At 37.4% G+C, this 13,747-nt stretch overlaps 1 protein-coding gene across 1 annotated transcript; it reads left to right on the plus strand.

The window, feature by feature from the left end:
• Positions 1 to 682: 682 nt before the first annotated feature.
• Positions 683 to 13,302, plus strand: LOC149285896 (protein Spindly-like). Its single transcript, XM_089494754.1, has 11 exons — positions 683 to 844; positions 1,335 to 1,511; positions 2,755 to 2,949; positions 3,414 to 3,563; positions 3,667 to 3,765; positions 5,070 to 5,180; positions 5,492 to 5,632; positions 6,522 to 6,625; positions 6,927 to 7,114; positions 7,352 to 7,703; positions 13,155 to 13,302. The coding sequence occupies exons 1-11, from the start codon at positions 683 to 685 to the stop codon at positions 13,300 to 13,302; spliced, it is 1,827 nt and encodes a 608-aa protein (XP_089350880.1).
• Positions 13,303 to 13,747: the final 445 nt, after the last annotated feature.

The following is a 13,747-nucleotide window of genomic DNA, read 5'->3' on the forward strand; positions in this document are numbered from 1 at the left end:
TCAGTAAAGGGCTACTAAAATGGTGAATAGCTTGCAGGATAACAAATATCAAGATCTATAGTTTTCAGGAAAGGAGAGAACACGGCCAAGGACTGATTAAGGTCCAAGTCTTTTACTTCAGGAAAAAAAAAGGCAGACTAGAAGAGATGAATGCTTTCATATTTGCTGTCAGGTTTATATGTAAATTGAAAAGGACCTTTCGGCTATCATGCTTTAAAGTCTCAGGCCCTGCCTTCTCATGCTATGTATATATAAACATTCTGCGGAGCTGTTTGGGTCCACCCTTTCCAGCCTTGTTCAGCAGGCGTGCAAGCGCTGACGATCCTTAATCCTGCCACCGGTGTGGCACCCTGGTGCTTGTGCTTGCACATGCAGTCCAATTTGACAATGAGTACAATTATATGGTGGGTACTAAATTTTATATTTACTTCACTTATTTGTTTATAAATAGGGGTTTACTACAGTTTTATCTTAAAGGGACACTCCAGTGTCTCATGCAGCTTCATCAATAAACACATTTTTACCCCCCCTGTCTGCTTTGAAAGTTGACCCAGCCTCCCAGTTTAAGGACGTTCATAGCACAAAATCATTTTACTGCTGTATACACTTGCGCAGTTGGCGGGTTTGTTTCTGTCATATAATAGAGCATATTAATTTGATTTAAGATCAGGAATTAAGAACGATGGATGAATCGGAGGTAATTTTGAAGCTTCGACGTCGGTTGAAAGAGGCCGAAGAGGAGAGAATAAAGGCAGCACAATATGGACTGGAACTGCTGGAGAGCCAAAGTGAGCTGCAGAATCAGCTGGAAGAGCAGCGCAATGAAATGACCGGCACCATCGATGTAAGTGCTTCTGCCCGTGTAATGTGTTTAAAACTGCAGCCGTGATATGTGCTCTCTATGCTTGTGATTTGGGTCTAAGACAGTAATGTGTTTTGTCGTCGTTCTTACGTTTTTAACCTCTGTGGCACAGTTTTACGTTAATGTGGCAGCTCTAGTATTTGAATTATAGGATACTTTTACAATATCCAATTTAAGTTATTTCATTGAGATCACTTTCAACAGATTATGTGTATGTTAGAAGCTATAACAGTAAGAAACTGGAGCGCATGGGCTCTTGTATCACGTTATTTAAAAAAAATGGGAAACATGAAATCGAATAAATCTTTGTATAGTATAAAGTTATAGTCACTACTGGGGGCTACAGAGAAAACATATGTTACTACATAATAAAACTATCTAAATATACTAGAATGGCAGAAAAATCATAATACTGAAATGTAAAGCGAGAGAAGAACAAGGCATGATGTTTTATGTACTTTTTGTTTTCCAGGACTTAGAACAGGAAAAGTATTCTCTTCAGAGAGAAGTTGAGCTAAAAAATCGCATGTTGGACAGTTTAACTTCTGAATGTGATAATCTGAAACAACAACAGAAAGTTTCACTTGAACAGCAACAGGAGCAGCTGGAGCGGATCCATAACAGAGAGATGAGTGAAATGAAAGATAAGGTATTTTCCTATTCTTTTTAATGTAACTCCTTTCTTTGCTGAGGGTGTTTTGTGGGCGAAAAACCTGAGACCTTTTCATTCATAATTTTTATACTAGGTTTTCTTAGCCCATGATTCTCAGTTTACAATTCTGTGCAATTACACAAATACATATTTTTTTTTTCGTTTTGGAGTGTTTAGTCCAACATTTAGTATGAATAATGCATTAAAATTATATATATATATAATTTGTATTATTTTACTATGATAATGGTCACCAAACGAGTTCACTTGACCAACATAACACAAAATATATTAATGTAACCATCTTGAATTTGAAAAACCCAACATGCATAGGCGTTTTTATTTTTAAAAAGAAGTTAAAGGGCACAAAAGGCAACATAGAAAATGAGCCTGCCAGCTCAAAATCCCCCCCCCACAAAAGTCTAGTTGGTCAACAATCTGTGGCAAAGGGAGCCATAACATTATTTTTTGTTGCTTTTTTCCCCACCAACATTTACATGTTTTAGGGTTGTTTGCACAGATTACATGCAACTGCAGAGAAATCTACCAAAATGTATTCAGCTGCATCTCAAGGTTAAAGAAATACCCTACATGCATAGGTTTTCATATGAAACATGCAGCATCCATTCAAAAAGAGGGGGCATGGGGGAGCTTGAATGGCATTTCCTAAGGACAGCCTCGGGAGCAAGGCAGCACCCTACATTTTCCTGCTGATGGAAAATGTTTATTTTTGTACTTTTTAAAAGAAAAAAATCAAAACTTTTCTGAGGCCAGTTGGCAGCGCTCACATTATTATTATTATTATCTTTTATTTATATAGCGCCGACAGTTTACGCAGCGCTTAATACAATACATATATTCAAGGGGTATGACAAGACAAGAATTGACAGATTAAGACAAACCGATACATTAGGTGTAGAGAGCCCTGCTCGCAAGCTTACAATCTCGAGGGAATGGAGCATTGCGTTCAAAGCATGTTCCAGCATGTGAATGCCTGTTCATGTGGACTGCCTCAGGTGTGAGGGAACAGACGGGAGCACACACCACTACTTTTCTTCTTCATGACGTTCCATGCCATCATGAACAAGGGAGGACATGGAGACTTGAACATTTTTGTAATAAGCGTTCCCGAGAGTTTCTGGTCTTTCAGCCAGAACATGCTAGAATGTTTCTACTCTTCCAAATTAAAAGTCGTTTCTAGTTCTAGTAATGTGCTTTTGACGCTCTTGTACATTTGCAGATGGAGAAGTTGAAAGCTGAACTAGATGAAGCAAGACTGTGTGAGAAGCAGCTGAAGCACAAGTTAGATTATCAAAGTGAGGTACTTGCCAATAAAACAGAAGAGCTGCGAATGATGTCTGAGCGGGTTCACGAAACCATGTCTTCGGAGATGTTGACTCTTCAGCTGGAAAGAACTGAACTTGAAAGTGCAAAGGTGTGTTATTTATTTCCTTGTATAGTGCTCAAGAGCTAATTAAAGTGCCAAGAGCAGTATTAATACTACATTATTATGTAGTCCTATACAATATTGAGTATCTATTTAGTAACAATCTGTATCGTGAACAACTTGAAAATAGGATGCATTTTGCCAAAAGAAATGTAGAAATGAGTGCAAAAAAGTAGGATTTTAATGACCACGTACATTACTTTTATTGAAACTATATTCTTTCCATTTTTTGTACATGAGATTAAGTAAGAAAAATAATCATCTTAAAGTCATTGTAAAATACATGACGGTTTATGACAGAACACTACTTTCTGCTTTTACTATACCATTCACTGGCCAGACTGGTTGCTGGTGAAGTAAAGCGGGAAATTCAAAATAAGAAATTCCCATTTTAACATGTAGAATGGGATATGTTGTGAGTGTTCACATTTATTTATTGTATCATTCAATAGGCTTCTTTAGAAGAAGAGATGAATGAACTGCAATATCGACAGCAACAGCTTGTACTTGTAAATGGCAATCAGAGTCGACAACTGGAACGCCTCCAGGAGGAAAAGGAAGAGAGGGAAAAAGAAGCCGTTTCATACTTCAGTGCCTTAGAGGTAACATTTGTCCTTGGTAACCCACAGATCAGCATATAAGCTATTGTGATGTTAGTATGACTTCCATACATAGTATTTATAAGTTTGTTTTTTTATTTTGTAGAAAGCTCGTGACGCAAACCAAGAACTGCAAATTCAACTTGACCAAGCACTGCAGCAGGCTCAAGACCCAAATAGTAAAGGAAACTCTTTATTTGCAGAGGTATAGCAACTTTGTGTGTGTGTGTGTGTGTGTGTTGTGGTACTTTCTTCCAAAATAATGATAATGGATATTTTACTTTGGTTGTTTGGTATGTCACATAACGGACTAAAGAAAGGTGAATTTGCCCTGTTTCTGTAAGTAATAGTTAAGTTACATACTACTTGTTATGTCCTGTCTACCCATTGTACAGTGCTACGGAATTTGATGACGCTATATAAAACAATAAATAATAATATATATCTATCTATACATATAAATTATTTTTGTCATATGTAGCTAGAAATGAATACAATTAAATTTAATGTAAATAAATACCATATTTGCTCGATTATAAGCATTTGCTCTGAAAAATATCCCTTGCCTTATATTCGAGGTCATCTTATAATCAGGCCTCACATAGAGGTCTGACTACAAGACTAAGATCCAGATCCCCCGCAGCGCTGCAGGGGACTTGGATCCTCCTCTCTGGCAGCAGGTGGAGATCTGTGCGATGCACGCAGACAACCTCTGCTGCTGCCGAAACTTCTGCGCTCAGTCATATAAGCCCTGGCTGAAGACTTGCATAGCAGCGGAGGTTGTCTATGTGCATCCTGCAGACGCCCACCGGATGCCCCTACTTGACACCAGGGAGTCTGAAGCACTGGGGGGGCAAGTCTAGGGATGCATCTGTAAGTGAGGGGGTATAAGGCATATCAAGGGGGAGATTGGCAAATAGGGGTGAACAAGGCATATCAAGGGTCAGAGTGGCAAATAGGTGGGTATAAAGCATATCTGGGGCAGAGTGTCATATAGGGGGTATAAGGCATATCTGGTGGTAGAGTGACATTTAGGGGGTATAAGGCATATCAGAGGGGGCAAAGTGGCATATCGGGGAGGCGGAGCGGCTTATAGGGGAGTATAAGGCAGGTTGGCAAATAAAAGGAAATAAAAACAAAGAATGCATTTTTCTCATAGTTTTTGTTAAATATGAAAAAATAGTTTACGGGTGAATTAATATTTACTAGTAAAACTTTTTTCCTATAGGGTAGTCTTATATTCAGGCCTTTTCTTTTTTTCTAAATTAAAGTACAAAATTTGGGCGGTAGTCTTATAATCAGAATTGTCTTATAATCGAGCAAGTACTTAACGTTTGGTCTGTGCAGTGGCTTTCTCTGTTAATATCTTTAACGTTCAAGTAGCAGTGAATTTATAAACCACACTGTTAATACAGGTGTAATGGTTTTCAAGTTGCTGTATTAAAGCGTTTATCCCAGTGAACTGACAGTTCATTATTTTGAAGTACTGTTTTATTTTTCTCCTTCCAGGTAGAAGATCGCAGGGCTGAAATGGAGCGTCAGCTGATCAGCATGAAAGTTCAGTATCAGTCGCTCCAAAAACAACATGCTTACTCCAGACAGCAAATGCATAGAATGAAGGTAGGAGTTTATAGTATATAATTTCATTGAAAATCCCTCTTATTTTACTTATTTTTGTAACAATGCCATGTAATCTGCTCAACCAAATGTAACGCATTCAATTTCCTTAAATTGTACATGAAAAAAATGCCATGGCTCATTCATGACTAAAACTCATTTTGTTAGGAGAAAAATGAATCACCAACCCAAAGTTTTAATTTGTGCTAACCACTAACGCCAGGTGATGGAAGGCTAAGCAAATGTACAATTTGCAAAAAAAGGCCAGGCTTTTGGCAACTTAACTTTTGTACCCATGTTTTGTTTGCGTATAGGTTCAAATTGCAACATTGCTGCAGCTGAAAGGTTCTCAGACCGACCCTGGGCAACTTGAGCGATTGCAGTCTATGGTTGCTCAGAAGAATAGTGAAATCGAAACACTTGTTATGAAAGTGCGACAGTTAGAGAAATGTCAGGTATGTTGACACTAATGTCTCTTTTGTGAAGCTATAACCTTTTATATTTGATTTAAAAAGGGATCATCAAAATATATTTGTTACATGTAGTTAACAGGCCTCACAATACAGTTTGTTGGGGGAATGTTCATCATGTTTCAGTAATTGGAAAGAGCCATATGTGTTTGATGAAGGGAAGCATAACGTGATATGCTTTATGTGCCAGTCATCCGAAATCTCATAAAATACAATTGGGCTACCTGCAGCTATTCATACATATGGTGTCTAAACACTGATGTATTGCTAGAATACACACAACTGGCTGCAACTTCAGCAGAAGTGCTACTGGATATGTGCAGGAATGATGAATAATGGTTTCTGGTTTCAGTAGAGACAACCAATAAGTGGTCCTAGCTTGTTTATGCTTATGTGTCAGGTTTTGAAATGTGCAGACTGTATCTATTACTCTTTAACTCAATTTAGAATTTCCATAGTATATTTTGCGGAATTGTACATGCAGAACTACGTTTAATTCATTATTTCTCTTTTTCTTCCTTTTTATTCTGTTTTAAACATAAAAATGGTTTTACATGAGAATGTAGCACATCTTTATTCTGATACTTGCTGTATTGTGTTGGTGACTAGACTGGTGAATGTTTGTATATAAAAGTTTAGTGCGATTTCATGGTAGTTATTTACAACTATTACAAAGAGCAAGATTTTGCTAGCTCTGTAGTTTATTTGGGAATAGGAAGGGTATTTTTTGTGATATACCTTGGGATTTAATTGGTCCCTTAGCAATAGCATGAGAAATGTATCTCTGAGTAGGCAATACTGTTATTAATAGATTATTACTTGTGTGTTATTATTAATCAAGTGAGAATGCATCATTGTAACTTTCTGTTTTTAGCAAAATTCTGAAAATGGGCAGTCAAGAAATGACAATGGTGATTCAAGACAGGACGATGACACATATTATGTTGATTTACTTAAAATGAAGCTGGAGAATTCAAGGTATGATTTCCCCCCCCCCCAACAAATGATCTATTGAAGAACTAACTAGTAAATCTGACCTATAATTTATGTACTGTTTAACAAAGTGCAAGAGTTCTGCAAATCCTCTAACATCATCAGACTTTTTTTTTTTTCTAAGAATTTATAAGCCATAGTAAGATTAAGGAAACATACTAGTCTTTGCCTTCTGTACCATATACAGAAATCTAGTACGGTCATGGTATTTTCTAGCTAATGTGTATGTCGTGATTTGCATGTATTAGAGTTGAGTGTTTAATCTTTTTTATTTTTTTTTTGGCAGTAAGGAGATCGATAAAATTAAGGATGAGTTGTCTTTGCAACGTATGAAGGCTTTAGCTGAGAGCCAGCGCGTTTTGGAGTTGGAGCGGAAGCTGTTTACTAACGACAAACATCTTAAGCTTTCACAAAGCGAAAACATGAAACTGCGTGTCAGTTTGGACGAAATCAAAATGAAATATGAACCTGATGGTATTTCTCTTATCATTCAGCTGTAAATTAATTTACATGCCTTCTGTGTGTTATCAGTTAAGGTTATATGTGAGAAACGCAGTGTATTACTGTTGATTTATACATTTTCGGCCCTTTTTAAATTGTCATAAAGTGGGATCCGCACCATAATGAGAGATACTCTAGTAGGTTTACATTTTCAAGAAATGTACTTTAAATATATATATAATGCTTTTATATATTTTGAATTTTTTTTAGAAATTGTCAAATTTCGAATCCAGAAACGAAGAAGAGAACAGCTTCCGCCTGACTGCCCATCAGATGATACCTCTGGGAACAAAGACACAATAATCAACTCTGATCTCCCTCAAACTGTTAAAGAAGAGGATGAATGCCACCAACACTCGCTTGAGGATCATTCATCGGAAGAGAAATCTGTGCCTACATCGGAACAACCTTTGACCTCTGTCTCCACAAACCATAGCAATGCAGCTAGTAGCCAACCTGTTAGAGAGAGAAAACGAGTGAGAATTCTAGAAGATGAACAGGAAATTCAGGCTTTAAGTAAAAGCAACACAAATGATTGCTCCATTACATCTACTTCCCCCAGGTCAGTGTCACCGCCGCTTCTTGCACACAGCCTTCAAGAAAGACCTACTTCTTTTATCTTTCGCTTTGTGAACTACGCTCTCCGCTTTTTCCTGTTTTTCCTAAGCTTTGCATGGTGTGTGTTTCCTCCACTTCGACTTCCTCGTCTCAAATTGTTCAGTCACTTCAAAAAGTCTTAACTCACAAATTTTAACAAAATCCTTGATTTTGAAATCACTGTGAACCATAATTGTTTGTACATGTACATATGTCTATCTACGTGTGGATATCAAAGGGAAATTATTACCGTGTTTAAATATGTCTGGGTTAAACATGAGTACTTCGCTCTTACACTGGGCTGGACGAATTTGTGTTGAGGTTAGGGACTTTATTGAGAAGCCACAAACCAAGTACATCTCCAGAGATCAATACAAAAAGTTAGGAGCATGATTTCAAACTCTAGAAGTCATGGCTGCTTTGACTTGCCAAGCCCTGCTTTGGAGATGGTATATGGGAAAGGTCATTTTAAATTTCTTTTCTGTAAAGCATGATTTATATGGTGGCGTGGTCCACGCTCGAAGGAGTGAATCCACAACCTTGTAGGTTGTTTTATATTGTAGCACTAATTTATTTTTGTTTCTTTGGTGTAATTCTCTAAAAGTTGAATTATAGATTTTATGCAGAGCCAACTCAGGCCTTCTCGCTGAAGGAATCAGTGTTGACCCCGAATATTGACACTAGGCTATTGAAAAGGAGAATGCCGTTGTGGTTTTATCAATAAATCCCTTTAGACTTTATATTGATAATTTCCCTTTAATAAAACCTTGTGAAGTTGTATGTCTGTGCAGCTGCTTAAGTAGATGCAGAAAAATAGCATGGTATATCAATTATTTTCTTGTGGTTAGGTAGCAATTAACTAGCTTAAACGAAGACACTGAATCTTACCAACATAGACTTAGGGAACAATGTTAAACCTGATAAACTAATGTTATTTGGCAGGATTACAATTATTTACCACCTTTTTGCTTTTGAATTCTGTGTTAAGCAATGTAGTTGTATCTGTTAAATTTAGCAACTTTGACAGTATTTGGTTTGTTGTCCCGGTGGTTTTCTACACAATCGTCCCGGTGGTTTATCGACTGCTCTGGAACACATTTGGTTAATAGCTTTTATATAAACATACCAATATTTAGCTATTTTGTTGGTCTACAGCAGGACACGTGATATATTGTGTGACGGTAATAACCATTACATTACAAATCGAATTGTTAAATGGACCGTGTTAATTTTAAAAATTGTTTACAACCTCTAATTTTCCTATACCATTGCATAGTATTTTTGTGAGATACCATATTCAGTGTCTAAACTTTATGATCACCTTATTGTGTCAGCACTTTAGCTTGTTTTGCAGGCGTCTATGGGCTTAAGTTACGCTAACTTTTTGCAGCAGTATTGAAGATGGAAGAAAATGTATCCAGATGCACCGTGGTCTTAAGACCCCCAAAAAACAATTATAGGTTTCGTTATAGCCCTTCAGGTCTAGTAAGATGGTAGATGGTGTTGTGTTTACATAAAATTTTTGCATTCATAGGTATAGTTTTTGATATGTGTATATGGACATGTAGAGTGCTGGACTATATTAACTATATACTGCACAAACAATTAAAAAATGTAGGGTTGTTAAAGAGTCCTGATATTTTGTGTGTTTTAATCTCCCATGTTCTCAAATAGACTTTGCTAAATTACAAAAACCAAGTAGAAAGTACAGGCTATAAATATTTAAGTGAATGTAGAACAGGCTCTGCGGGCATTGGCTGAGCTGTGGAAGTACATTTCTGGTGTTTATTTTAACAATATTTAATCAATATTTAATCATTTTACAAAAAGTTTTTTTCTTTAAAAAAGCACCAAAAAAACATGCTACCACTCTGCCCCCCCCCTGAGATATGCTGCCACTGTCCTCCGTCCCCTCCCCCCGAGATATGCTGCCACTGTCCTTCTGCCCCCCCCCCCGAGATATGCTGCCACTGTCCTCCTCTGCCCCCCCCCCCCCCGACTTACCGGAGCAGACTCCCGGGTGTCTTGCGGGGCCGGCAGGGGACATCTACGCAATACGCATATACAACTTCCAGTGCCGGCACCGGAAGTTGTATACGCGTATTGCGTAGATGTCCCCCGCCGGCCCCGCAAGACACCCGGGAGTCTGCTCCGGTAAGTCCCCCCGGCAGAGGTAAAACGCATCGTGCAGACGGTGACCATCCGCACGATGCGCTTAGACAACCTCCCGTGCCGGCACCCCCCCCCGAGGGAAGTGCTGGCAGGGGAGGCTGTCTGAGCGTATCGGGGAGTAGGATGCAGGTCCCCTGCACCGCTGCGGGGGATCTGTATCCTAACCCCGCTGCCTGCCCGGCGCCCGGGACTGCATGTCCCGGGCGTCGGGCGCTAGACCCCGAATATAGGCCGCACCCCCACTTTAAAGACTTAAAGTGGGGGAAAAAAGTGCAGCCTATATTCGGGCCAATACGGTATTATTCTCAGGGACACTTTTTTTGTTCATGTAAAATGCATATTGGCGTCCTTTTTGCATAGCCTTCAATTCGTTTTTTACTGCATGTGAATCAGTACATTATTCTTTAGCTATTTGAGTTAGACAATTATACTGAGGTTTTCATTCCTCCAAATCAATGCGAGTAACCACAGGCAGTCATCAATAAGATATGTTAGATTGCGTGCAGTTGGCTGCTAAATTGTTTTGTATGCACTAAAGGATTTGGATTCCATGGTTTTGGGGGGGGGGGCCTAGAAGGTCCCTTTAACCAGGCACTTTATATCATCTAGTATTATCATACTTCTATAAACAATAGCTTATAGCAAAAGCTTTTCAGTATATGTCCCTTTTCACATGTGCAGGGTTATAATACATACAGTATTGGTTACAATTTGCACCAAATTTAAAATACATAAATATTACACATCTCCAACTAACCTTTTAAAGGTAGTTTATTAAAATCATACCTATTGACAGAGGCCATTAAGTAGGCTTCTTACATATACTATGTATGGTGTAAATATAATATGGTGTGTGTATTTTTTGGTGCGGGGAGAAAGTTCTCCCATATTGTCTTATTTTAATTTGTCTAATCTTGGTTGTAGAGAGAACTTGTTTTATGTCTTCTCTGAACCTCACTGTAAATTCCCTTCTAAAAGTGTTTGGAAGAATACCCCCATGAACACAACCATGGTGTATAGAGCAAATGCTCTTTTCATTACTGCTGTTGTCTTCTGTGTCTATTGGAGTAAATAAAGATAGATAATGCTGTGGAATACAAAGCAACAAAGCTGGACCAACTCATTCCTTCGCTACGTATTATAAAGTGTTAACCAGCGTCAAGAAGTCAGGGAGTTGAATGGTCCAGTCTTCCTGCTAGTTGCCGGTTACTCTTATATACTCCTCCTCCGAAATGTATTCATGTAGCTGGTAAGAGGTTGGATTCTACTAATGTATATCTAATTTATTTGCATAAGCGGCAACATTAATTTTAAGGAAATACATGTTTTTTGCCCAGTTTAGTGTTCATCTGTAGAGCTATGAATAAACACATCAAATCCTTTAGTTTTCAGCACAGCAAGCTGGATGTACTTGAACTCTCTACTACTGATTTATATATGTTATACTTTTTATGGTTACAGAATGCTGAAAATTAGGATTGCAGGAAGTTTGAAACGCATGTAAGCAAAATGCAACTAGAAATATTAATCTATTTACTAGAATATTATTGTGTTTCAGCAGGATGTGTTAATCCATTTAGAGGTTTTGCCTGTTGTATGTAGATCTTAAGCACTGCTTTTTATATGGATGGAGCGTTTTGCAGTGTAAGAATGTGGAAAAGAGTATTTTAATCTAAATATTTGAACTGTAAAGTCTAAACCATCTTTGCCGTTTCGTTGAGAATTTTTTTTTTTTTACACTGCCTGATATACAGTGCATGCTTTAATCACTGATTATTTCATAAGCTATTGGAATGAAGACAGAAGACCGTTTTCATAAGGATGCCTTATGACGGTACTGTGTTAAAACTTTAGTGTGGTGCATCAATTTGCCCACCTATACTTCAAACCCAATGTTAATGCTGTATAATAATTTTAATACTTAAGATATTCTGAGTTTTTCATTTACTACATGTGGGTGGCTCTTTACTTTTCACAGAGAATAGCTGGTTAGTTTCTTTAATAGAGAGTAACTTCTAACTTCATGTAGGTTCTTACCCAGTAGTGTAATCGCAGTGCATCACTTCCCAGTGCTATATTTTTGTGATTTTATTATTATTAGTGCCAATATTAAAAGGAGAGATTTTGGTCATTTTAATATTAAAATATTTTATTTTGTGGCAGTAACATACTCCTATATAACTAGAAATAGATGTTTCTTTCAAACTAAAAGTAATTGGCTTGTCTATAAAACATATTACCTTTTTGTTTTAACGTGGCTTTTTGCTTCTAGTACTTCTCATAGGGAAATAGAAAATGGTTTGGCTAAATGTTAGTATGAAAAATGTATGTATTACGCTCCCTGCCGGTACATCCTTTATTTCGATTGCCCTGCTAACCCTGTTGTCCAGGCCGTGGTTTAAGTGCTTAATGATTCATCATCCCCGAGTGGGTTCAGTTGAGTTGTGTGTTAAAAGTAGGGGGATTTTGTATGTGTTAGGAAGGTGCTGTACGTGAATTTGCTAGTGGGGATGTCATGTTATAAAGCTTATGGACCTGCTGTGAAGCAGTTTGAACATTTTTTTTTTTTACAATGGTTTGTTAGACATCATGGTAATTTGAGGGACGAATAATCGGTTTTAGAAGTGACCGAAGTAAGAAAGTGATAGATTATATTAATAAGTGCAAAGTCTGAGATTTGTTGGCCGGAAGATTGCCCAAAAATAGACCGTTGGCCATGCCTCGCAGGGCAATTGATAAAACATTTGCACATAAACATTCCTGCTTGAAAATGAGTATTGCAGTTATTTTATACTGTTATGTTAACTTTTGTAAGTGATAACCTTACGCGGATAGTTTGACCACTGTTTCCAACACCCCTGCTGCTTCCAGAAATGATAGAGCTGGTTTGTGCTTATGTTGAATGCAACCTAAAACATGATCTGAGTTCTTGAACCAGGAGGGCCAAGTACTAATTCTGCATATCTGCTAGATATGGAATTTGATGCATCAGAAATTTTGCAGATATGGTATTCTGTTGTATTCCTTATAAAAACCATCTGTTTGGTTAAAACTAAAAACAAGTTTGTGTTAACAGGTTGGAGTTGTGATTAACTTCCGGTTATAACCTGTATTTCAAATGGTTGAGTATGTGGCACTTCTAAACAGACATTATTCACAGCATTTAATACTGAATACAGAAAATGATTTTGCTCAGCCATGACATTTTGACACGTTTGAAAATAGAATGACTGTTTACCTGTAGGTCAACATCCGATGATTCAAGATTTGAAACAAAGAAACACGATGAGAGACAGATGCGAAACAGTGAGAGGAAATCACGACTAAAAGCACATCCTGTTCTCCACGTATCTTCAAAGCCAGCTGCTGTAACGCAGTGTCCACAGCAGTAATTACATCTTATCCTCTGCTTTATACAAAATGTTTATATGTACACAAAACTGCCTTTTTATTTGACACCAACTTTTAATGTAGGCATATCATGCTAATAATCTTAAAACTATATATATATATATATATATATATATAGTTTTATGAAATGTTTACTGTTCTATTAAAGTGTAGGTCTAGTTGGTAATGCTTCTAATTCTAATTCATTTGTGAGAATGTTTGCAAGTCAAATCTGTCCCATCTGTATATAATTGACAGAATATCCTACTATATGAACATGTGTATTGCATATTGTGTATGTGTGATATGATACTAATAAAATTACATCATTAGATTAAGCATTTTGTATGTCTGCTTATTTTAAATTGCACTATAAAGCACAGAATGAGAGCATACATTCTATTATTCCCTTAATTCATGCAGATTCTGCATAAAATATATGAACAA

Source organism: Sceloporus occidentalis, unplaced genomic scaffold, assembly GCF_023333645.1.
Source record: "Sceloporus occidentalis isolate IW3139 unplaced genomic scaffold, rSceOcc1.0.p SCAF_75, whole genome shotgun sequence".
NCBI lineage: Eukaryota > Metazoa > Chordata > Lepidosauria > Squamata > Phrynosomatidae > Sceloporus > Sceloporus occidentalis.